This window comes from Gallus gallus, chromosome 2, assembly GCF_016699485.2.
Source record: "Gallus gallus isolate bGalGal1 chromosome 2, bGalGal1.mat.broiler.GRCg7b, whole genome shotgun sequence".
Taxonomy (NCBI): Eukaryota; Metazoa; Chordata; class Aves; order Galliformes; family Phasianidae; genus Gallus; species Gallus gallus.
In genome coordinates this window covers 75,639,085-75,664,913 of record NC_052533.1, presented here as the reverse complement: position 1 = coordinate 75,664,913, position 25,829 = coordinate 75,639,085, and the positions used below count along the sequence as shown (strand labels likewise).

Here is a 25,829-nt window from a genome sequence, read left to right as displayed (position 1 = left end):
AGAAAAAAAAGGTTCAATTTAGAAGTAAATATAAAAAAAACTTCAGCGTTTGTTTTCTGCAATAGATGTTATTTGACTAGTTGGAGGAGGTTTGTACATGGGGTGGGGGGAGGCAGGCTGCTTCTGGGGGGCACAGTGGAGGTGGGGACAATCATCGACTTTATAGCTCTTTATAGGTTTCCAAGCAGCAGTTGTCAAGAAAAAAAAAAAAAGAAAGAAAAAAGTATCAGAATGGTTAGAAAAGTGATTTTTTAAAAAACATCTTTATTTTTTAAAAAGTATCCCTGATCTTTCAGCATGAACTAAGCTTTTGAATATTCGTATCTTTAAGCAGATATGTAAAGATTCTAAAAAGAATATCTGCTTTACGTTTACAGATGTTCTTATGTACATTTACTCTACTTGTTGATAATTCTCCTCCTCCCAGCCTCCCTGCATGCCTGTCCCTGAACGGGGAGGGATCCTGTGCTAAGGGTGAATGCCTGGCTCCACCTATTCCCCTTTTTGTTTCACTCCATGTCTGCTTTTATTGCACAAATGGCACTTCATCCCATGCTTCCTTAAAAGCTCATGTATTCAAAAGCAAACTTAATGCTTTCTTTAGTTCATGTTCCTACTGGACAGGCCTATATAAGATGCAATACATTAAAATTATTGGTATATTGAATTATTTTAATAGGAGTATTCCAAAGAATCCCCTCTCATCACTTCCTTAATTCTTCCAACCTATCAGCAGTGTCAGGGAAAAGAAAGAAGTGTGTGCTATCTGTTGCACTGCTTATTTGTGGGCTCGCTGTTTATTTTTATTTCTACTTGCTCTCTCCTACTTCGTCGCTGAAATCGCAGAAACATCTGTCTCCCTTCATTGAGGAGAATCATTTATGAGTCCCAGATTTACCAACAGTATCAGTTACATCCAGCAAACCTCACTCTTGGTCTTATTAATTACTTTCCATCTGCTTTTCCCTCAGGCATCGTGGCTAGCAGAAAAATGCTGACAATCAACAGTAATGGCTTCTTAAGTTAGTTAGTTATTAAGTCAGGCCGTTTGCAGATACGGTTTCAATAAATGCTTTTCTTTTTCTTTAGAAAGAATTGTACCTAGTTGAAAACAAAAACGTAATAATGCCAGAAACTGGGGTGGGGATGGTGGGGATTTGCTTTTTAGCTGCAAGGAGCCCCACTTGTACTCTCAACTCGTGTAAAGAGCAGAGCTGCAGAAAGTGCTGTTGGAAGCAGTTGCTGTGGGCAGAAGGAACTGGTCCTGCTCGGGCTGCGGGGTTGTGCTCATCTTTTTGTTGTTGTTGTTGCAGCGAGCATTTATATTTTTATTTTCCCATGACTTTTCCCTCCGTTGGCTAGGCTGCTCCCTCGGTCTCCTACTGGGAAAGCAGCATTGAACTTGCAGCGCTGAAAAGATGATTAATGACAGGCAAAACTGTATACAACATGCAGTTTATTTGGGGGGGTGAGGAGCATGCAGTGAAATGCCGCATTGGAGGATTCCGGGCAAATGGTGTGTGAAATTGTTGACAAATTGCCTTCATTAAGTGCACTAAATGAATGCTTTCTTGAGAACACTGGCATGATATCACCATGTACAACGCCACTTCTACTTGAAATTGCATGCGGTGCTATTCTTATCTTTTAATTTCTTGTAACAGCTCTAAGTTGTGATAAAGCCAACATCGTGGCTGTCTTCGCTGCTCACGACGTGAGATGTGAAGGAAAATTGCTGAGGGACACTTCCGTGAGTGGTTCTGAATTATTCATTAATTTATTCATTATAATGAGCCATTCTGAGCCCAGTCACCAGAGTTCATAAATGCCAAGAGATGGATTTAGAAATGCCTTAATTTCCTCAGCCTTTAACTTGATTCCCATCAGTGAAAGGGCAGCTAGAGGACAGCAGTCAGAGAAGCTGCAGTTATGTGGAATGCAACTTTGGGTGCTGGTTAGCCTTGCTGATAGTAGCAAGCATTCAAGAACAAAATGTCATAAAAATGATGGAGTTTTATGATGCAGTACATTCACTGGCATTCAGGTAAGGCCAGTGTGACTTTCCCTACCACAGTGAATTTTGGCCATCAGACTAGATGTCCCCACTCCTGGGTGACTGTGCCACCCTCGTTGCTCATCTTTGGGCATGGACAGAGCCTGGACCTGTCTGTCTCATGCCTGCACTTCTTGCAAGCACATGTGAGGTTTGGAGTTGGAGCTAGCATTTGGCTTGGGTGCTGGCTTATGCTTTGGGGACTGCTGGCAGTGGCTCTTGGTACCCATCCCTACAGCCATCACTTGCATTTCCCTGGCCTGCCTGGCTCAAGCAGCCAGGCCTTCATGGGGTGCATGTGCAGCAGCAGAGGTGTGCTGAGGTGCTGGGTGGGGACACATCCCCAGGGTGGCAATGGAGTGTGTGCTGGGATGCGGGAAACTGCCACGGCCGGGGCTGCAGCCTGATCCTTTGAAGGCATGGAGTAGCCAAGGTGTGGGGCAGGGAGGGTTTCCTGCTAAGGGATCCAAATGGATGTTTCTTCTGTCTGTCCCTGCGACAGTGAATGACCATGGCTTCTCTCTCACTCTTGCAGTATGCAGCTTTCATCACTGAGGCACTGGTAGGGGGGAGCAGCTCCTCCTCTTCACTCCCCAGCAGGCCACAGTGTGAAGACTATGACAGCAGAGCAGGCATGGATGTGTCCCATCTGCTGTGGTGTGCAAAAGGACATTGCCTATACCGTACTATGCCATCATGAGTTCCATCTGTGCTGCATCCTGCAGTGCGACAGGCGGAAGGAGAGCTGCCTGGTCTGCAGGAGGGTCATGACTGTCATTAAGGATGCTGTGTGGGATGATGATGATGACCTGGGCTTCACGATCTGACTCCCAGCACCATCAGTACCACGCTGCTTTCAGGCAGGCACTGCTCCTATGCCATTCACTCTACCCTTTCTGCTGTTGCCAGATGAGCAGGAGCCTAAGGAGGCAGAGGAGGAACTTATGGTGAGTAGTCTCCTGCCTGAGGTCTGGGCAGCCCTGTTCAGACAGCAACGGGACCTGTGCTGCCCTGGCTGCACCAGGAGCTGCACATCATCTTTGGGACACAGTGGTGGTCAACAATGGCAGTGGAGAATCTCATCATGAGTGCCCTGTGTGACACTGAGATGGACAGGAAAGCCCTGATCCAGCAGCTATGGCCTGCCATGGGGGACAGAATGGAGATGCTCAGCCAGGGACTCACTGACATCACTGCGTGCCAGTGGGGTGAAGAGGCCTACTGACAGCCAGGCCTACAGGGTGTCCGCGTGTCTGGAGGGCAGGAGGACAGCTCTGTGGCTTCCCTTGGTCTTACAGCCTTCCCATGAGTGACTCTCACCTCAAGGTCCATGATGAACACTTTCCTCTAGAAGAACAAGGAAAAGAAGCAGATTTTAGAAGCATTTCTAAGTGTAGCCATTCTTGTGACATTGGTCATTAGAATGGGTATGATTGGACTGGACATTGGGTTTTAAGATATTCAAAACATGCACAAGAAATACATTAATCCTGAGACTCTTTCAGAGTGTAATCTGATAGTTTTAAATTAATGGCAGTGAATCTTCCAAAATAATTTTAAAGGAAGCACACAGATTTTGGACACAGAATGACACCCAAAGTAGGTGTCAATTCAGGCGCTGTGCCTGTGAAACAGATGTGCTTTGGTCTGCAGAGATTTCTAGGGAAGGAAAACCCCAAGAAGTGGACAAATGTGAAGCATTCAGTCTTCATGTGCAGATAAAAATGAGGGATTGTTGGTCAGAGTCTGATATGCTTACTCAGATTTAATACTATTCTCTCCATGCAAAGACTTATTCAGTGGTGGTTCTGGCAGAATAATAAGATGTTATTCAGTGTTAAAAGCATCAAAACTGGTTCTGAAAAACAAAAATATGTGAAAGGTACTTGAATTGCCAGTAAGGAAACCCTAATCCAACAAATGCCGAGCATCTTCTTATCCCATTGTGTTTTCCCTGTGTACAGGAGCTGGCATCCTACCAGAAGTACGCTGACACAGGATCAGGAAGTACCTAACCAACATCCTGCTTTATCTTTCAGAAGTACCATTTGGTTGTATCTCAAATTAATGAGCTTTTGGCAGGCTTTCATTTCCTACTGTCATATACTGGGTTATTTGGTTTATTTTCTTGCTTGGGAATGAGTGTGAAAGCATTTTGCCCACTGCCACAAAGTGTGTAGTCCAGTTTCCAACATGGAGGGAAATCTTAGATGAGCTCCATCACCCTGGTAAACTGTTTCCCTGGACACCGTGTCTCCCCTAACATAAAAACGTACACAGTCTGTGCCTGTGGTGTGCTGAGGCTGAAGCTGGATGGGAGGTATACATTGGATTTGAACTTCTCCTATATACGAGACAGGAACTCAAACCATCTAAGCTACTCTCGCAAACAACTGTATAAAACATGTCCTCACTGATCACCCTCCTTCCTGTCCAGGAATCTCTGTAGTGACCTCTTACTGGTGAGTAGTGACAACAAATATAGAGGTTATCAGGGCCTGTGATGTCGCTGAGCTCTGGCTGATGGCTCAGTCCCAAGTGATGGCTATTGGAGTAGACTTTATTTAGCTGCTAATGCCTTGATGGTCCTCTGCTTCTACTGCAACATCTACTTTAAGTGCATCATAAACTTGCATTTTGGGACTGGCTCTTGTGATGTGTATCTTAATGTCTTGCAGTGTTGCAACCAGAGGGAAAAAGCTGAAGCTCACAGTTTCTGCCTTAGGTTGGGACTCTGGCTCATGATTCTCCAGCAAAAAGCAGTGGCAGTTTAAGATCCCACTGTCCTTCACCTGCTTGTGGCGTGCATCCATCACCCTTGAAGCTGGGGTGAAGCTGAAGAGGATGTTGACTAGGTGTCCATCATTCCAATATGCTGCCACAAACCTGCACTTATTAGGATTATTAATGGTTTAAGTGAATACCTGGCACCTTGACTAGCTGTGGCTGAGGGGCAGCACTCAGATGTTAAGCCCTGTTGGCAACAGAGCAGTGTCTTCTTACATAGGAGAACACACAACTTGGGATGGTGAAAATCCAGTACTTTCAGAGCAAGATCTACTAGAAGAAATCCATTCAATGCTTTTAAACTGTTCATGGTCATTTTAAATATGTAATTGGCAGTTAGAAGACGTCAGCTTTGATAATGAAATGTTTAAATTTATGTCATTAATTTGGATATTCCTTTAAGAAATATAACACCAGATTTTGACATGGAAAGAGAAGACAACAGGGTGGAAAAAACAACTAAAGAGAAATTAACCGGGGCCTTAGCAATAGATAACAATTCCATAAAGAATCCAAGATCTTGTGTCAGACACTCCTGTACCAGTTGCTACCACTCTCTGCTTGGACCATTTGATCTCATTCCCAGGGGAAAGGGATGAGTTAGGAACCTGGTTCCAGCAGTCTGCCTGCTGATATGAAGGCCAGCTCTTCATTTCATTCCATCATATAGTGAAGAAAGGACCTTGATTTGTCTGCCACACTCTTTGCACCATATTCAGGTGTCTCTTTCAGCCTAGATTTGTGGTAATAAATGAGCAAACTGCTCCCGGGGCAGCAGTGAGAGGCACATCGTGCAGCAAAAGGCAGCATCTCACAAAACAGAAGTATCAATGAAAATCAAATTGAAAAAGGAACACTTCGACTGTCAGCTTGCTTCCTGATAAGGTCCCTGTAATAGTTCTCTTAACTGTTAAGGACATGTGCAAGTGATTTAACATCTGTGAGCAAAAATATTCAGAATAATAGATCTGAATGATAGAAAAGAGGCAACGACACTATATTTCCTAGAAGCAATTGACTGATTTTAATTAAGCCAGAAATTAGCCTGCTAGCTGATGGCTCATAAAACGTCTGGAAATATCAGCTGCAGGCTAATTGTGCTGGCTTTACATGTGGACACTGTCCTCGTGGTGAATTTTCAAATTAATCATGGACACATGGGATAAGGCAGGCTGCTTGTGGGGGATGAAAGCGGGGAGGGGCTGGGGGCCTTCTGCTGAACCTGGTTGTTCTGTGTGCTGCAGCCGCGCTGCTGGGACATTTGCCATAGACAGAGATAAAGTGCTCCACACTGACTTGAAAAACCTCCTAGCAGAGCCCAGAGACTAGGCTGTCCTGCTGTGCAAGAGGAAGCATGCATGCTTTTCATGGGCTTGAACAGTTCCATCACATTGTGACAGTTGCCATCACTATGCTCTCTGAATGCCTAGTGTTTGTGTGTTAGCTTTGTTTCAACAGGTAGATGCTGATGGTTGTCCAGACATGCACCTCTCCTTCACTGTTGTACAAGCAGTCCAGGTCACAGTACTAAAAGAACTTCTTGGTAATGCTTCTTCATGCAGCCACTTTCCAAGAGTATCACACTGTTGATAACAAAGTTCTGGCTCTTGCTAGAAGAGCGTAGGATGTGATGACAGAGTGACAGCAGCACTGCCGCCAACACAGATGCCATTGACTGCCGTTGCCTTCAGGAGGAGGTGTGTAGCTTGCTTTCAGTGAGCCCCGGCTGCCTTAACATCCCAGTGACTGGGTGAGATAGCTGCCAGGGCTAAGGGAAGACCTAAAAGCATCAAAGAGCCAGCAGTGACACAAGTTACATGAGCCAGCAGTGTGCAGTTGCAGCCCAGAAGGCCAACAGTATCCTGGGTTACATCAAAAGAGGGGTGGCCAGCAGGAAGAGGGAGGGGGATTGTCCCCCTCTGCTCTGCCCTCGGAGGGACCAAACTGTAGTACTGCATCCAGACCTGGGGCACCCAGCACAAGAAAGACAGGAAGCTGTTGGAGTGGGTCCAGAGGAGAGCCACGAAAATAGTCAGAGGTCTGAAGCACCTCTCCTATGAAGACAGAATGAGGGAGTTGGGCTTGTTCAACCTGGAGAAAGCTCTGAGGTGTCCTTACCGTGGTCTTCCAGGGTTTGAATGAGGAGTGAGACAAAGTCTTTACACAGTTTGATACTGCTAGGACAAAGGGAGAATGGTTTTAAACTAAAAGAGGGGGGGATTTAGCTTAGATATTAGGAAATTCTTCACTCAGAGGGTAGTAAGGTCCTGGCACAGATCATAGAAGCTGTGGTGCCCCATCCCTGGACTAAGACTGCTCAGATGCAATAGTTCACAAAGCTCTGAAATAGAATAAAACTGTCTGGAAGAAACTTGGTGAAACACCCTTTTGTGTTGGTAACTTGTGCTGCCTCTTTTTATGTAAGGAAGAAAGAACTGGGAGGGAGCCCTTTAGGGCGGAACTATTCAAGAGCCACTGCCTGTGAATTTTGTTAGGATGTTTTGCATTAGCATCACTCTGAGGCAGAATAATGGAACTGGAGCAGTGGAGAGAGACCATGAGAAGAAAAGAGTTGCTTCGGGGCACACTGATGAAGTCTGAATATATAGAGAAGTTAGCGGAGATAAGTGCAAAAATTCTGTGGAGTGCAAAAGGTTGCTGGTTACCACCTTGGAAGGGAAGGCACCAGAGAAAGAAAGCAGGAGGGATGACCAGCAGGGCTGAAGGATGTTTTGTTGAGTTCTCTGTGATAAACAGAGCCTGAGAAGCTGAGACTACAGCTGGCCAGATGTGAAGAGCAGGCTGTGAAATGAGGCATCGGTGTGCACATGGTGTGTCAGACACTGTTTGTACCAGAGGTGGATCAACATCAGAGCAGAAGGAATGGTGATTATAGAGACAGTTAGAAACAGTTGGGTCTATTCAAGTCCTCTTCAGGGAGTGTTCAATGTGCACTATGCACAGCTTGAACGCAGAGACTCTGTTTTTACAGAGGGGAAACCTGGCCAAATGGTGTGCTGAATGGTGTGCTGCAGCAGGGTTCCTAAGAACGAAGACAGTGTAGACATCTCTGTGGCAGTTGGAAAATCTTCTGTTGCCATCACTTTTTCACTTAGTCCAACTAATGGCAGTCAGTTTAGCAGAGCAGAGGTTTCCAGCCCTGCAAATGATTGCTAGAGATGTCATTGAGATGAGGCAATGTATCTCCACGAGTTCATTCTTTGCTCCATTTTTGGAGCCTGCACCAGCCAACTCCGTGTTTTAGACCAAACAAAAAAACCTCCATTAAAATTGCAAGGTCAGACATAAGCTACGAAACGCCAGAATTAATTTTGTTGGTATAGCCCTACTTTGTCTGCATTGTGCTTATGCATTATAATGCCATAATTTACATAATCGCAAACTGCTTCTGGGAAATGAAGTGGTTTTGCAGCACTGGCTGTGGGCCCTGGCCTTGTTTGCTATGGAAGGTGTAGTGTGGACAAGGCAGGGGAATTTGGGATGGTGGTTCTGGAGTTGCACACAGTCTTCATTCTTGTGTTGTCTAACATTTCAGACTTAAGAGCTTGACTTTGCAAGCTCACTATTCTTTTCAACAGATTTTATGTGTAATGTAAAACATGTTCCAACACAGTCTGAGGTTTATTTATTGCTTTTGTTGTTAGAAGAAGAAAAAAAGCTGGTCCAAGTGGGGATTTCCTTCTATGAAACTGAAAAATCAGCAAAAATGTCTTAAGATCTCAGCTTGGTTGAAATCTTGCTGAGATTTAAATTAACTGAACTTCTGAAAGGAGCTTCAAATAAAATGGGGTTGTTGTTTGATAGAACTGCCTGTGCTTCATCTGTTCTGCATTTCCATCAGCACCAATCCTAAGACAAATTTGTTCAAGTCCAAAGTGTCCTAGAACATGAGCACCACCTAGATTTAGTGCATTTTAACCAAATCTATCAAAGTCACTGTGGAACAAGAGCCTTTCCTTGGCTGGAGCGGCCCGACCTCATGGGAGGATACAGCGTGAGAGTTCTCAGCAGCACAACAGAGTCTACCAAAAGTTCTACTTCTCCAAATATAACCTGAGCTATCCTTAGGTCCTGCAGACTCTTAGCCATGTAGCTCGATTCATGCATCATCATAGTAGGGCTGCTTATGAAAAGAATGACGTACTCTCAGGTCATATGGCAATGGGGCTTTAACTGTTATCTGTAATGATAACGATAAGCTAGACATATCTTTCCTGTAGGAGGTAGGTAATATTCATGGATCATTTTGCAGTCAATAAAACAATATGCTTTTGATAATTGCTTTAAGTTGCCAGTAAGTTGTTAGTCAAATTTCTTTTGGATTCTTTTTCACTTTAGAGTGCCCAAAAGCAGTCAACACATATTATTATGGAGTGTTCAAAAAAATATATGTAGCCATATGAACATGCTGATGTAAAAGTAGAACTAATTAGAAAAATACTATTTGGCTTCTCCTTGTCTTAAAAAAAAAAAAGTAAATTACTCATCATCTTATCTAAATACAAGGTCTGAAAACAAATGCTTAAAGTGTCTCAGGTGTGAAAAATCAAAGCTTCCTATGACAAATAGGAAACTAGTCTTAGTTTTGTTGCTGGAATTTGAAGGTTTGGGATGCAAATGCCTTTTCAACTGAAATTCAGCATAAAGACAGTTGGAAGTAGCTGGAAGTTTTTTATTTTCATTTTTCTTTAAATTTCAGGAAGGCAAACATAGACTTAAACTGAAGGAGGAAAGAAAAAAAAAATCCAACAACCCACAACTGTGGCAAAAATCCCAGAGCAAAATAGTTAGTCTTGGAATTGCTGTGATGATGCCTTATGGAACTGGTACAGTTGCTTTCAAATTTCTTTATTTTTCCTTTATTCGTAGCCCTTTGTTTGGCTACTGCTTCCAAAATTGCTGTGGTTTTATTCATGGAAAAGAAACATGGTGCATCACGAGGCACGTAATGCACCACAAAGGGAGGCCCATACTGAACAGAGATGTAATAAAAAACGCTCCCAAGAGGGACTGTAGCAGTACACCCAAACAGAAACATTTTAGCCCACAGCTTTCTTGTTCTTCCTCAGCCCTAATAATGTTTAAGTTCCTTGCACTGGGATTGGAAACAAGCCTAAGAAGAATGCACTGATGTCTTTACATGAAGAAGGAAAATGGCAATATAGGAAGGCACATGTCATATGATAATAAATCCTTCTCACTCTTCTAAGAACATTTGTTGATAGTAGTCTATCTTCTCCCATCTCAGGTGGGCATATAATGCTCATCTGAAGAGACAACAAACTGTGACGTTACTTTTGTCCTAACAGAAAATACTCTATCTCCTCCTGATGTTGAAAACGTGGCAGAACTGACATGTTTTCAGATCCTTTGCACCATTTTGAAGGCTAAGGTACCTTAAAGGGTTGTTATGAAATGTGTTTCATTAAGGAATTATATCATGTACCTCGGGGAGCTAAACTCAGTCACAGCTGAGAAAGACTGATCAGTCTGTTGTATTTGTGTACAAATATATTTGTAGTTCAAGCTGAATGGTCTCCATATAAGCTGCTTACAAATAAGGTACCGATCAACTAAAAGACGATGATTAAATTAAAGATAAAAAGAAAATAAGGCACCACACACACACACACAAAGCCCACAAGCACCTAAGAAAAGGACTACTACGTTACTTCATCAAGAATGGAAAGAATGGAATACTGTTCTCTGAAAATACCTTCTTAGGCATCACAGTGGTATTGAGCCCCAAACCATATGCCTATGCATAATAGGCCTCCCATTTTCCCACAGTGAATCCCACAGTGAATTCTACAATGAAACGAGTGCTTGACACATGATGAGTGCCCAAGCTGTACGTCCTCTTTGAACCAGCATTTCCCAGCTTCTCTGTTCATGTTGACACTTTTGGAGCTTATGAAACTCCAGGACTGACTGTCCTAGATGCCTTGCACAAGAGGGTCACTCATTCTCAGCAGTATCATCTGTGATAAATGCAGTTCTATGTCTTCGTACCAAAACGTGTTCTGTATTTTACTGCTTCTCCGTGTGCATTCCATTTCATTCTCCTCTCGAAAGAGTTTAACACAGCAGGAGTACTCAGTCCTTCATCTGAAAGCTGCTCCTAAACCAAGATCTTCAAGATCATCCAAGATGTTCTTTCCTATCTTTTCCTCTCTCCCTTCTTCTCTCCTTCCTTCCCTCCTTCCTTTGCTCCTTCCTTCTTTCTTTCTCTTCCCTTCCTCCCTTTGTCCTTTCCTCCCTTCCTTCTTTCATTTTTCTCTTATTTCTTTCCTTCCTTCTTTCCTTTTGGTTTTGCTCATGTCAATATTCCTGGGCTTTTTGCCATAAGCTGGATGGAGTGGTAATTTGTTTGTTGAATGTCTTTATTCTTTACAGGGCTCCTTTGACAGCTGAACTTCATGTCTCACAAAATATCATTCTGCGCTGTTCTTAAAAATGCTTATTGAGAAAGGGATTCATTTCAACTATGTCACATCGGATTTTGAGTGTTTCTTCTCACAGCAGCTCTGTTCTGTCTGAATCCCTTGACTACAAATGTGAACTTGGATCTAACTGAGTTTGCGTCTCCAATCAGTCTAAGAAATTTCTCTCCTATATACAAGAAAGGCTGCTGCAGTCGATGCATAACCTTCTGGGAGTTAGAAGAGGGACTGTGGGCCTCTCTGGCCTTCTGACCCTGAGAGGAGCACCTTCAGGTACTTGACTGCCATAAGATGTGCAGCACATGACATAATTGAGGAGGCCAGAGGTTGCCAAGGGAGCAGTTTGCAGTGGCTACTGCAATATTCCTGTGGCTGCATTTCAGGGTAAGATTCAGCACAGCTGGGCTGCATATGGAGCAGGGACACATGCTGGTTGCAGCACAGCTGGAGACTAGCACTGCCCTGATGTTCCTCTCAGGGGAAAACAATATAGCTATCCATGGCCATCCTGACCAAGTCCATTTAATATTAGTGGTTAGTAATTAACCGCTGATTACAGAAAATTTTATTTTTAGGCTAAGTCACATTGTCCTTCAGAAGAACCTCAGATGGCAGTTTAATGAACCTAGCTCCAGAAATCACGGTTTTCCTATTCCTCTGATTTGTGAGAACTGAGCAGTGACTGTAGGCGTCTTGAATCAGGACCTTTTCACAGGGAGAACCTGTAATGATCTGTTATTTCACAAGATTAGAGTGTAAATAAAGTTGCCTGATGACTTGTCAGTCATTAGCGCTGATACTTGTTTCAATTTCAGGTAATTAGCTCACCTCTTGATGAAAATGCATAATTTTTTCAAGTTAAATACACATCTTCTCATTTTAGAAACTTTTTTTGTTGCGCAGTCAGTTTTCATGTTCTTGGCTCTGCCATATGGCTCATATTGCCATTTGCAAATATTGACAAAAACATTATTTGTTCAAAATTATCTGTATATGCGATAACTATCCAGTGTGTGTTGGGATAAATTTGGGAAAATGGGCTTTTTTGTATATAAGATTGTAATGTGCGTCAGGAGAAACTGTTCAGCCTATGGTTAAACTCAAATTAGAACTGAAGCAGTGTGTCTTCTTTAAGTAAGGCCATACAGTACAATACAAACATACATACAATGAAGTGGCAATCAGTCAGCTGTACATTGAGAATTAGAATTAGCAGCACCAGCAGAGAAACCAGGACAGCAGACACTCACTGAACGTTACTGTTACAAATCTGGAGCTCAAGTCTGACAGAAGGGGCTGAGGGAACCGGGGTTGTTTAGTCTGAAGGAGACTCTCACCTTGCTGCTCTCCAGGACAACCTGAAAGGAGGTTGTAGCGAGGTGGAGGTCAGCCTCTGCTCAAGGTAACAGCAACAGGATGAGAGGGAACGACCTCAAGTTGCACTCAGGGAAGGTTCGGATTCGATATTGTTGCACCAGGGGAGATTCAGGTTGGACATCAGGCACTGCAATGGGCTGTCCAGAGACGTGGTGGAGCCACCAACCCTAGGGGTGTTCAAAGAACATTTGGATGTAATACTGAGGGATGTTTCTGTTTGTGTTTAATAGAACGAATCAAGTAACATCACCCCATCTCACAACTCTAGGCCTGTAGGATACCTGAAAAGCTGAATGGGAGTTGCTGAGTGGGCGTTTTCTTTCTCTGATGTGGTGACAAAGGCTGGGAGTGATTCCCTGGAGCTGTGTCTCTGGGAAGATCTCTGGTGAAGCAAGAGGCAGCCTGAGCTCCAGAAAAGCAGGGAAAGAGAGGTAAGTGGGTCTTTCTGTGTGGATTGCACAGGGCTGGAAGGCACCATGACAAGATGAAGACCAACTTTTCACATGTTCTGACAGAGATAGGATGGGGCGGTGGGGGGGAGTTTTAAACTAAAAGAGGGGAGATTTAGATTAGATGTATTAGATGTTAGGTGGAAATTTAGGTTAGATGTTAGGGCGGTGAGGCGCTGGCAGAGGCTGACCGTGAAAGTTGCGGTGCCCCATCCCTGGAGGCGCTCCACCCCAGGTGGATGTCCTGACCCAGTGGGTGGCAGCCCTGCCCACAGCACGGGGTTGGGGCTGGCTGGGCTTTGAGGTCCCTTCCATCCCATACCGTTCTGTGATTCCACGATGGAGCCTCTGCGAGCTTCAGTCTACTCAGGACCCACCAGAAAGTTAAAGCGGGTATCTGAGGGGCCCAGACGCTCCCCGCCCACTGGACTGGGGCACCACACGCCTATCCCGGCGCTGGCCACCCTCAAGCCGGGCGCTGCGTCTTTAAAGGCCGGGGCCGGGGCCGGGCTTTCTGCCTCCTCCCTTCCCCCCCGAGGCCCGGCGGTGCGGGGCGCCGGGAGGAGGCGCCTGCTGCTAACAAAAGTCGGCGATCGGCGGTTGTGCCCTGTCTCCCTGCCCGGCAACAAGTGGCTGGAGGGGCTGCCCGAGCTGAGAGGAGGGTGGGAAGGAAGGAAGGGAGGAAAAAGAAGAAGAAAGAAGAAGAGAAGCCAAGCCCGCGCGCTGTGCGGCGGGTCCCGTGGATTACAACTGGGGCAGGGAAGGCGCCTTCGCCTCGAGATGGTGGGAGGCGGGGAGCGGCGGTGAGCATGAAGGCGGCAGGATGGGCGCCAGCAACGGCAAGCAGTACGGCAGCGAGGGTGAGCAAAGAGAAGGGGGGTCCTGGCTTGGAGACAGCCGTAGCTCTGGGGAGAGGGGACACCCCGCCGTGTCGCCTGTCGCCTGCCTGTCCCCCCCTCCCGCGGCGCGAGTCACGATAGTGCGGGAGTTGTTGCTATTGAGTTGCGATCGTGAGGCTTTGTGAGGCTTCCCGACTCAGGGTTCCTATATCGTGCGCTTTGCTGTATGACTGCTTCCTGTCTGAACAGAAAAAAAAAGGAGAGAAGAAAAATCCGCTCCGGGAAGCGGGTGGGGGAGAGTTAATGTTCTCCAGCTGTTATCCATAGGTCCCGCTCCTGCCGTTTCGCTCCGGCAGAACTTGAGCGCGTTGGGTTGTCGGTCCCCGGGAGCTGGGATCAGAGCCTCTTCGGGTGCCTCCCAACGGGGAAATCCTGCTTTGTCCTCGGGGTGGGAAGGGTTGGCGTTTTATCGCTCCTGGTCGCTTGCACATGCCGTTGTCGAGGGGTTTGGGCGTGATGTTGGGAGTAGGGCTGCGTCTGTGGGCCCGCAGGAATGTTTTGGGAGGGGGAGCTGGCTCGCTGTGAAGAGGAGGGCAGCTGTGATGGCTGCCCGAGGGGACCACAGAGGCCGGGAGCAGTGGGATCAGCTTCTGGGATGGCAGCTGCCTGTGGCGCTGACTATTGCCTTGGTTGCGAATAACAGTGCTGGAGCAACAGCAACAAAGAACAAAACTGTGGCCAATAGTTTGGTCTTTCAATTGAGGTCACTTGTGCCGGCGTGCTCCAGGTCTGGCTTTCCTGGGGGCTTCTGCACAGCATCAGGTACTGTGAGATGTAGTGAGGCTCCTGATCTTTCTCTCTGAGAGAGAAAGGTCTTTCTCTCAGAGAGCTTTCTCTCTGAGTGATGGAGAGGAGAATAGATCTAGATTTGATAAAAGGAAGCCTTTGTGATTAGGTACTCTTTCCCCATCTGAGGCTTCTGGTGCTGCTGGCAACCAGACTGCATAATTGCTGTAGAAAGCTGCTTTTAACACCACACAGTCATGCTCCCAGTGCAGTGGAGGCACCGTCCCTCTCTGAGGAAATGTGTCCCGTTATGCTGTGCCCCGAGAGCAACCTTTGTCTCTAGGTTGAAGTCAACAGAGTGGAATTTGTAGTTAGGTGTGTAACTTTCAGTTTTGTGTGCTCTGTGGGCTAATGTACTGCAGCATGTGCAGTTCTAGGGACGGAGGGAGGCATCTCAGTTTAGCTGAACTTCTTTGGTGCTGTCATCTCGTTCACTGCTTGCTGATACGTGAACTGGGATTTCAGAGGGAAACTGGTATGATTTTTAAAGCTGCTCTTGCTTTATGCGGAGTTCTCTTCTTGCAAAAGAAGAAAATCAGGAAATTGTCAGTTTAAACGACTTGTCTCTTCACCTTTGATATTACAACTTGTTCCAGAGTCTGAGCAAATAATTCCTGGCACCTCTGAGTATATCTCTTTTCCCCAAACTTCATTCTGAAACGGGATAACACCCAGTCTGAACCCATCTTAAATGTCAGTAGAACTGCTTCTCAGAAAAGTGGGCAAGGTATGGCCACAACTCTCATTTTCAAAGAGAAATAGATATAGCATGCCAGATTTTGTTTACAGGAGTTTACCTGGCTTTAGAAGTAAATCACTGAATGTGGTTTCTTTTGCTAGTCATCACTTGGGCTTTCAAAATGCTTCTTATGGGGATTGGCTTACGAGAGCTTGTTTCTCCAGAAAAATGCAGAGCTCGAGATTTCAGGCTTATCGTAGTGTGCGGTAGATCTGAGTGATGTGTTAAAGCTCAGAGCTGGTCTTTCTGAACCTGTTCCAGAGGTCAGGTCTGAGCAGCATGACGGAAGCTTGCAGGTTACTGGAGCAAGAAATCCATTTGAGCATGGAGCTGTTCTTCTGAGGCTTGCGCTGATGTGGTGGAAACGTGGGGTTAGTTGCTTTCCCAAGAGTGCTTATTGTTGTCCTTTGCTTTCTTGCCCTAGGGGTAAATCCTTCACCTTTCTGTCACTGATTTAATTCTTTGCTTGATTTGTAAGGGGAGGTGTTCCTATCTCATGTCTGAGAATGGAAGGAGCAGCCGGTTGTTGCTGAAGCATTAAAAGTCAGGTTTTTTTTGTTCAAGGATCTCTGTTTAAAATACATTTCTGAGGAGAGCTGCAGCTGAATAAATAAGGCACAATTCCTGGCCTGGAGATGAGGAGGCTGGAGGGAAGCTTATCCCCCTGTACGTATTGCTGGGCTGATCAGACACCTAGCCCTGCTGTGTGCAGCCAGTGGTGAGGGAGGGGGAGATGGAACAGCAGCTAGGGCAAGGAGATGGATGTCCTGAGTCAGCAGCTTTGCTGACAAGCTGACTTGTTTTTCCTCTTGGATCTGCACATGTAACTTCAGAAGGCTTAAGTGGAAACTCTTTGGGAATAACTTTAACCCAGTTCTGGTTTTGAAAATCCTTCTCCAGACTCTTCTTGGAGCGCTTGCTGTTCTCAAACCACTCAGAGGGGTAATTCCCATGCAGATCCATGTGTTGTGCTGATGTGAATGTAGGAGTGGAAGCCTTGACACATCACTTAGGTGGCAGCCACAAAGCACGGGCAGCACAGTTTGTGGAGGTGGCTTCTGGTGCTTGTGTAGCATGGGCTGGTGTGGGCAGCTGCAGCTTTCCTGGAGCTGCATTGTTAGCCAGCGTAAAGCACCATGGTGAAAGGGGACCATCTGTGTTCACGTCAGAGTAGGCTGTTCTCTTAAATCCTTTTCCCAGGAGAGGGGAAATGTTCCCAGTCTACTTTACTGACCCAGTATTTCATACCTGTATTCTCTTTGTTGGAGCTGCTGCTGAACACTGCTTGTGAACTGTGCTGCCTTTGCCTGCAAACCAAATCTCTATTTATGTGGTGCTGGTGAGTGTTCAGACTTATGAGACATTGTGTGAAGAAATCTTTTTCTCCAAAAATCCCACTGCTAAGGACCTATAGGCCTGTTAGGATTTACTTCCCCATAATATGTTTGTAGGCTGACTTCACAAGCAATGCTTATGTCAGGTCTGAACAGTCCTTTACCAAAGAGAGAGGTAAGGTGCTGGAACAGGCTGCCCAGAGAGGCTGTGGATGCCCCATCCCTGGAGGTGTTCAAGGCTAGGTTTGATGGGGCCCTGGGCCACCTGGTCTTGTATTAAATGTGGAGGTTGGTGGCCCTGCCTGTGCCGGGAGGGTTGGAGATTAATGATCCTTGAGGTCCCTTCCAACCTGGGCCTTTCTGTGATTCTATGGACAGCAGAACAGCGTGTGGTCTTGCTCTAGAGAAACTTTATTAGTGATGAGTAAGGTTTTTATTTAAAGGGTTAATTCATAGCAGTTTATCAACTTTTATGAATGGTTTTATATTGGTTTTTAGAACCTGAAGTGCCTCATAGAATATTTTAACGAAGGTAAGGGAATGGAAAAGATGGTAAAACTGTTTTATAGAGTTATTTAATGATGAAATTGTGACTCCTTTGCTGAGGTGTCCTCTTTGTATACTGTATCACCAGCAGCCAGGGAAGTTTTTGAGTCCCTGGTGTTTGTTTTTCCACCCTGTGAAGCTTGTAGAATGAAGAGCTTCATCAGGCTAGGCACTAAGTGTCTCCCAGGCTGTGCTGTTTATTCTTGCTTTCTTTTCATGTCTGAGTTAAGTTTGTGTTAATTTTTGTGTAAATTTCCAGAACTTGTGCTCTGACAGTGGCCAAGAGTTGCTAACCAAAAGTGACCGTTGTAAATGCTGGCAAGGGTAGGCTTTTCTTATGCAACTTACGACTGAGCAATGCAAAAGGATTGTGTTTGTGTGTTTACACAGTTTGTCTCCAAATAGTAAAATTTCCTCTATGCTGTGTGCTTATGCTACTTCTTGTTCAGCTCACATGGCTGGGGGCGGGGGGGGGGGGGGGGGGGGGGGGGGGGAGAGGGAGAGAGAGGAGAGGGCCTGAGTCTGGGTGCTGCACTTTGCTGGGCTGCTGCTTCCAGGTTCCTACTTGTGAAAAGCATCCATATACACCCAGAATTGCTTACGTGCTTTCAAGTCGAAGTTGTTGCTCCAGAAATTTCCTCAGAGTGCTTAGTTTTCTGGCATTTGCCATCCTTTGGCTACTTCTGGATTCCTCACTTCTGCTAACAATTCCTAACTAGGAGTTGCTTTGCTTCTCTGTGGGTCTTGTTTGTGTTAGGAAAGTGACTGGCAGAAGGCAGCGGGTGACATCTGAAGGCTGAAGTACACAAGTGGTTTAGTTCTGCTGTTCGTTTTGTAGTCAGCCATGTTTATATTCTTTAATAAATTAGGGCAACTTCAATTCAGTAGTAAAAACCCTTCAGAAGTACAAAAATGAGTGGTGGATTGTCAGTAGAAGTTCGGCTTTCTTTATACAGAGATGAAGCATGCAACCTTTTGTGGAAATATAGATGTACAGCGTGTGACTGGATGGGTGCGCTGTTTGTTGCTCAGCATTTAGGTTGAGTCCTGTAGTATTGCTGTAGCTGACCTGAGGGAAAAGCTTAGTCAGGTCTGGTTATGTCCCTCACATCAGCTTCAAGTCTACCTGCGTGTCTTTTAGCATAGGCATCATATTAAGGATTACTTTCTGAAACTTCTGTGGAGGAGCTTAAGAACAGAGGAGATGCTATCAACTTGATGTCATATGCTGTGGACCACTCAAGAAGTTTCCATTCATTGCACCCTTACATGCTTGCCATTGTGGTCTCTGCCAACTTCTCTGTAAGTAGCCATCTACAGAGGCAGACACCGTGGCCATTCTTCTCAAGGAATTAGTAATGTCTGTGTATTGACCAAGGGAAGGATTTTATCTTCAATTAACTCTTAAAGCAAAGCAAGCAGGATTCTACCATGATGATCAGAGAAATGCTTTGAAATATCTTCTATAGAGATGCATGAAGTGCTGTTCTCACAGAGACTGAATTGTAAAAAAAAAAAAAAGTCTGGAGTAAGTGCTGTTTCAAATGCTGCCTTGAAGGTTTAAATCAGTTGGGTTTGGCTGGGTATAGAAGACAAAGGCTTCAGCTTGGTGCTGGCAGCCAAACTCAACAACAGCCGTTTCTTAGTGGAATACATCTCATCACACCACGTACTTTGTAACTTCTGCCTTAAATAAGTAAATGGGGGGGGGGGGATGGGAGGGAACTTGCTGGTTATTTTTTCTTTTTCCATATGCATTTCTTCTACTCCACCAAGCTGATGTCTGTTCTAAGAGTGCATTTCCATACAACTTGGAGCGTAACACATTGGTTTCTCTTTGAACTGGGTAATTAGTGCAGCGATCAGCATGGCACTGGGAATCTTTTTCCTTCCTGTGCTCAACAGGGTTTTGCTGAAAATGCAACCCCAGCTTTTATATATCTGGCTCTCTTTTGAACAGAGGAATCTGTAGCAGCATATCAGCTTTTGGTCTGATTTTAGTGGATCTTTGCTCAGTGTCGAGGGCTTGTTTTAACCCATCTATGTGGAGAATTGATATGTGAAAATACTTAACGTAGCATTGGGAAACTAGTGGGATAGTGACCCTTTAACACAGGAGTCATGTGGTTAGACTTGTTGCTATCATATTCCTGCTCTAGTAGTGTTCATGTTAGTGAAGTACTTAACCTGGAGCTTTGTATTGCAAAGCGTTAGGGGCATGGTGGGATAGTAAATCCTTCCGAAGAACCTTTGTGGAGTAAAGGGAGAAGCAGGAAGCTCTCTTTCATGCTTGTGTTTTGAATCAGGAAATTCCTGTCTACAATACATAAATTTGTCATATCAACATCTTAAATCACGTGACCTTTTTTTTCCCTCAGATTTGTGTACAAATGTGTATAACAGCAGGAGGAATAGTATACTGAAGTATTCTGAAACACTGTACTAAATTAGAGGAAGGATTTTTAATAATCTTTCTCAGTGAATCTATTCTAAAACTTATTTTTCTTAATTTCCTTTGTTTCTCTAAGCACACTAATGAAATTTGCAGGTAATGCTATGGAAGTAGCAGTTAAAAGCTCAGATATCTTGTTTTAAGAAACAAAAAAGTGGTAGAAGCTGGAAATGTTGGAATAATATCAATGGTGGCTCTCCAGGAAGAGAACTCCTTTTGATCAAGAGTCAAACAGACTGGTATGACAGTGAAAAGAGAATTTGGGTAAGGTCTAGTATTTGCATCACAAGGGTAATCTTGTATGACTGCTTGTACTATGAAGAAGCAGACCATCTATTTAAAGCTCTGTTACTACTGTGTTACCGGAGGACAATCCTTTAGGTGTGTGTGACTGGATGGAATAGAGGGGTTTAGTCTTTTTTTTTCCCTTAAATTAATGTTCTTGATTTTTTTTAACGTAATTGGACTAAGTATTTCAATGAAATCCCATCCTTCCAAGGTAACAAAGCTGTCGTGGGAGTTGATGAATAGTGTGTCTATTTGAGGGTTGTTTACAATGCTCATGAGCTCTTATGAAATATATTGTTTTCTCACTGCACAGTGATGGTAGTACTTGATCCAAGAAGACTCTGCTGGAGTGCAAGACAAAAGACAATGGCTGCTCACCAACAGAAGTACAGTAGTACCTTTCTGCAATACCTAGTAAAACACATCTCTATTCTCCATTTTCCATTTGCCTTCTCTCTGACAGTTTATAAGAAACTATCTTGTGGCATCAGTGTAACTTTTTATTTGACTAAGATGATGGAAGCAGTAAGCTATTGCTGAAATATGTGGTGAAAATTGTTGATGTTATACTACTACAACTCATGCTTTTAGAATTTTTGGAACCGTTGGATTTATTGAGAGGTATAAATAAAAGCCTCAGAGCAGTGGGATTTCATTTCCAGTTAGCAATGCTAGCATTAAGTTGAAACTAACAATATGCTTTTGTGTGTCAAGAAGATCTAGTAGTTGACCTCCCTCCTTGAGTTCATGTTTGATTGTACTCTTTTATAGCCAACAAGCTTGAGGGCCCTCATCTGTTTTTTAGCAGGGCTTGAGAACATAGGTGCTCTTGCTGCAGAGCATTTTGTTGAGGAGTTGCTTTCTTATTCTGGAGCGTTGGACTGCCAGCGGAGATCAGCACAGGCAGTAACATTACACTGACATTTTCCAATCAACTCCTGGCTGTATCTTGATGTACGCTTTAGAGCCTGAAGTACGCAGATAACATCTCTGAAGATGGCCAGTCCAACTCTAACTCAAAGCAGAGCCAGCTAGAGCAGATTTTAAGCATATCCATAGATAGAGCTGTTACAGTGTCTATGGGCAGCTTGTTCTATTGCTCAGTCACCTTTATAGGGGAGAGAGGTGGGGAAAAAATGTTTTCTTCTATTAAAATGGAAGTTTGTGCTCATTTCTTCTTGTCTGCTTGCTATCACTGAGAAGATTTTTGATTTGTTCTTTGTTACTTAGAAAAGCCCCCTCTGCCCATTAACTTTCTTTTCTCCTTGCTAAGAGGTCCAAGCTCTCTCTGCTTTTCCTCATCTGCTGGGTTTGCCAATCTCTTCATCTTTTTGGCTCCTTGCTGGACTTTCCTTAGTGTGTCTGTATTGCTCCTGCACTGAGATCCTGACCTGGACCCAATACTCTGGGTGTGGTCTCATTGGTGCTGTGCAGAAGAGTAGGATCACCTCTCTCATCCTGCTGATAGTGCATTTTTCCTCTCTAAAGACAGATGATTTTTTTTTGCTTCCATCCAGTCCTCAAGAACCACTCCCAATTACCATGACCCTTCCAAGATAACTGAGTCACCTTGCCATGGCACTGATCAGCTTCATCAGTGCTGAGAGGTGTGCCTGGTCAGGTCTCGTGGATTTACTTCTGATCCAGTTCAAGTGTTCCCCAGCTCCATCCTGTTCTGCTGGCTGCTCGCATGTATGGAAGGTACTACTGGGTTTTCATAAGCAGTGTTCAACTGCAGCAAGTTCTGGCAAGTGCTAAGGCTGTCTTTAAGTAGCTGATTATTTCTAAAAGTGTTCTGTAAACTTTTGTCTGCAGCTGGTTTAGAGATTATCAGCTATTTTTTTTTAACCTTAGAGTAGTAAGGTAGAAGTCTTGCTTTCCACTGCTGAAAGCAACTCACTCTTCAGATTGACAGTGATTTTTCTGCCCAGGGAGGTTGTGGATTCTCCTTCCCTGGAGATGCTCAAGACCTGCCTGGACACCTACCTGTGCAGCGTGCTGTAGGAGGCCTGCTTCGCAGGGGAGTTGGACTCTGGAGGTGCCTTCCAGCCCCTACAGTTCTGTGATTCCGTGATCTTTCCAAGACTTCTGCTGGTCAAATCTGATTGTTTTTTTTTTTGTGTCTGGCAGCACGAATGGCCTTTCCTTTTAGGAAAAGCAGAAGGGAGAGCTATCCCAGGAACACATGTTTTTGCTATTCTAGAAAATGGAGATTGTTGCTTTAATTAATAAGTTATTTTAGGATTAGTTATGGTAGGAAGTAATTTCTGTAGTCATTAAGTTGATGTAGCTGTGACTTCATCAGTTCCTGGTAGAAATAAGAGTTATTTTTACTAGAGATTTACTTTTCTACGTTTTCTAGAGTTGAATAAAAATAGAAAGACAACCGTAAATCTCCCTTTCAAATTATGTTGATAGATGTAGGTTAGTATTCAGACATAGAAGAATTTCATCTAAAAAAGTTGTACAAAACACAGAAGAACATCTTCTGGGTTTTAGCATGGTATACTACTTGACACTGGTATTAAAACCAAAATGTGCATTCCAGAAAGCTATCTTTAGGTTTAATTCACCTCTTGGTATTATCAATTCCGTGAACATTTCTCTTGTATAGGAGAGGAGGTGACCTTCCAGTAAGATGGAAGGTTGCATGTCCTATGCTGTGATCAAGTCTGTGAAAGTTTTTGGGACCAGAACTATAACCAGTGTCTGAATTAAAAGGTTCAGACATGAAAAATGTCACCCTTCAGTTTTTTTCCAAACCATTTTTCTTTACATTTGTATGCACAGAGTATACACATAGTCTGATAGGAAGTTTTCATTGGCATCCCGGGTAGAATATTTTGCTTATGCCTTTGTTTCTTTTGGGAACCCATTGCTATTTATTTCCTTGTGAGTGTACCTTTTGTCGCACTATGTAGTTGTCTTTATGGGCAAACATGAATGCTTGTTGTGAGTATTTTGTCTCTTGCCAGGAACTGCTGGAACAAAGGTGAATGTGAAACTTCCTCTCCCTCAAACAATTACTAATCTTTCCCACTTTGGTTTCGGGTGGCTGCATGCAAGAGTTTTTCTCATAGCTGAGAAACTATCCAACTGTGAATGGGCTCACAGCTTATCAAGAAGTAAGGCAGGAACTGGGAGTCAGCGGAAGGGTTAGTTTCTGCTCGGTTGTCCAGGAATTTATTGATTTGAAGCATTGTGTTTTAATTAAGGGCTTTAGCGGTGATGTCATTTGCTTCTCACCATAGCATGTCAAACTGTATTTCTGTCTCAAGCAGCTGAACTGACTGCCCAGCATCTTAAAATTGAATGTGTTTCTCTAGTTCTGGGTCAGCAAATGCGGTGGAATTAAAGCACGCTGTTGCCTACCTGTTCTGAGCTTGGGGGGAAGCGTTGGAGGAGCAGTTGGACAGAAGTGAGTGCTGCAGACTTGCTCCTTTCTGGGTTTCCTGCTTTCATTTTGCCAGGCTTCATTTTCTATAAGAAATTCATGCCTTTCTGTGGATAACGTCTCCTGCTTTTTCCCTCCCAACAGCCCCGTCCTTCACTGAAGTGTAGGGTTTCTTAATTAACTCCCTACATGAGCAGCAGCATTCCTGGAAAGTGAAGTTCAGCTTCCATAGGATTAGCTTCTAAACCAGAACAAGTCTGGTCAGACATAAGAGCCTTTAAAGCAGGAGTGCTGGCAGTTAGTGGCTGTGTGGTTGGTTTGTCTGTTTGTGCCTTTCAAGCACTGATTAATCCTATCCATGTTTTCCTCAGTTTTCTTCCTGAATCAGATATCAGCACTTGGCTGAAAGGAATGTGGTAGGTACGACACAGAGCCTGGTCTTTTTGTGAATCATACAATTAATTGGTGTGTTTCTGAGGATTGCCATCCATGGTTTTGAGTGACTGCGGGAGGAAATGTAAGACAAATTGTGAAGGATTCTGAAAATTTAGGAGGCATTTTGGAGCCAAGACCAGGTTTTTAACTGTGCACTTGAAGAGTAGAAAAATCCTTAAGCATTCTTGCTTTAACCCTGTAGTTGCTGGCTTATGGCTAGCAAGTGGAGTGTAGGCAGAATCTCTTAGAACCAGTAGAACTCATTCTTCTAAGTCTCCCTTTAATGTTAGTTGAAGAACTCTATTTTCCAAGGTCTGGAAGTGGTGGTACTTCTCCCTTGAAGAACCCCTATTGCTGCTGGCTCATTCCCCAGAACAACCATCTTAGAAAAGATGGGTGAAGTTCTTCATCTCACATGCTAGATTATTTCAGTAGGTAGTGTTTTCCGCTGAAGCTCAAAAGCAAGTTCAAAGAATTATTGGGGTTATTACTGATTTCTAATCTGCTTTAAGCGTACTCTCCAGAAACTGTGAGGTAATAGAGGAATTGATTCTCTTTGACACCTTCATACTCAGCATGTCTGAACTGCCTCTGAAGCTCTGTGCAGTTCCTTTTTATCTCTGGGGTGAGCTCTATTTTTCTACAGAATGAATAGGCTTCTTAATAATGCTTGCAGACGCTGTATGTCACCTGGTTGGGTTCTTTGAGTTTCTGTAGAGTAATGGAGAACAACTTTGCTAAAAGCAAAAAGAGCTGCTATCTCTTTACCACCCTTATTGGTTTGGATGCATGTGGCCAGTAAATATTGTTGGTACTAAAGTAGGGCTGTAGGAGAGCTGGGGGCTAATCTTTACTTCTCGGTGGCTGGATGTCAGAACTAAAAGTAATGGAACTGTTCCACCTTCTCTCTTCCTCTTCACAGACAGTAGATACTCTTAAATTCTGTTGACAGTGAACTTGGAAGCTCTTTCCCAGCATTTACTGTGGTGTAACAACATAATACTAGTCCTGTCTGAGGATTTTTCAGATGACTTCATGTTGTAGACTTGACAACAGGAGGTTTTGAGGAAAAAGTTCAGTATAATCTCAAGTGCAGCCATGAGCTGTAAGAAGGGATATGTATATATGGAAAGGTAAGGGTTTTTTTCTAGACTCTCTGGATACCTGCTGAAATCTTAAATCAACTAAAGCACTGCTTGTATGAGTGCCTCACTGACAGAAGGGTCAGACTGTTTCACTAGATAATTATCTAGTGAACTGACTACTTTTAGCTATGGATGTGCCTGAAATAGAAGGCTTGTTTCTTGTAATACTACATTTGAATAATAGAACTGTATTGTCAATTTTCACTATTAAAAAGTGATAATATTCTGATAGGGCCCGTCAGACATACTGAGTTGCCTCCTTAAGTGGGGGGTCAGGAAAAGCCCAGTGCAAGTGATATGAGAATGGAATGTGTTAAGGAGGCTGGAATCCAGATTCGCAGTGCTTCTCTTGAGAACATATAACTCACATCAGTTACACAGGAAAGTCATTAAATTCTGGCTATCTTCTGAAATGCATCAGCTGAGTCTTGTTAAATCTAGTTGCCAGCAGACCAGAAATCAACTAATTGCATTTTTCATAAACAGTTTACCATAATGTTTTCATAGCTGCAACAGAAAAGGAAAGGAAAACATACGCCCTATGCTTTTTGTCATAGGTCGTGTTTTAACCTGAAGATGTGGCCTTCGTGTAGGTGTTCTTCTCTTCATTGGTGGGTTTTTTGTTTGTTTTTTTAAAAACAAGTTGTTAATTTCACTCTGCCCCAACAGATATTAAAAGTA

General features: G+C 44.0%; 1 protein-coding gene across 3 annotated transcripts in view; it reads left to right on the top strand.

Moving 5' to 3' along the window:
• The first annotated feature begins 3,773 nt into the window (after positions 1–3,773).
• FBXL7 (F-box and leucine rich repeat protein 7) overlaps positions 3,774–25,829 on the top strand; it is a 179,885-nt gene continuing 157,829 nt past the window's right edge. The window contains exons 1-2 of one of the 3 annotated variants that reach the window (XM_040695848.2): positions 3,774–4,515; positions 12,950–13,112. Coding sequence is in view for 1 of the 3 variants with exons in the window: in XM_426048.8 (XP_426048.4) it covers positions 13,954–13,990 (37 nt within the window). In the remaining 2 variants the exon portion in view is untranslated. Of the gene's footprint in view, positions 4,516–12,949; positions 13,113–13,665; positions 13,991–25,829 lie in introns of those variants that run through there. The other 2 variants (XM_040695847.2, XM_426048.8) reach the window with 2 other exon arrangements.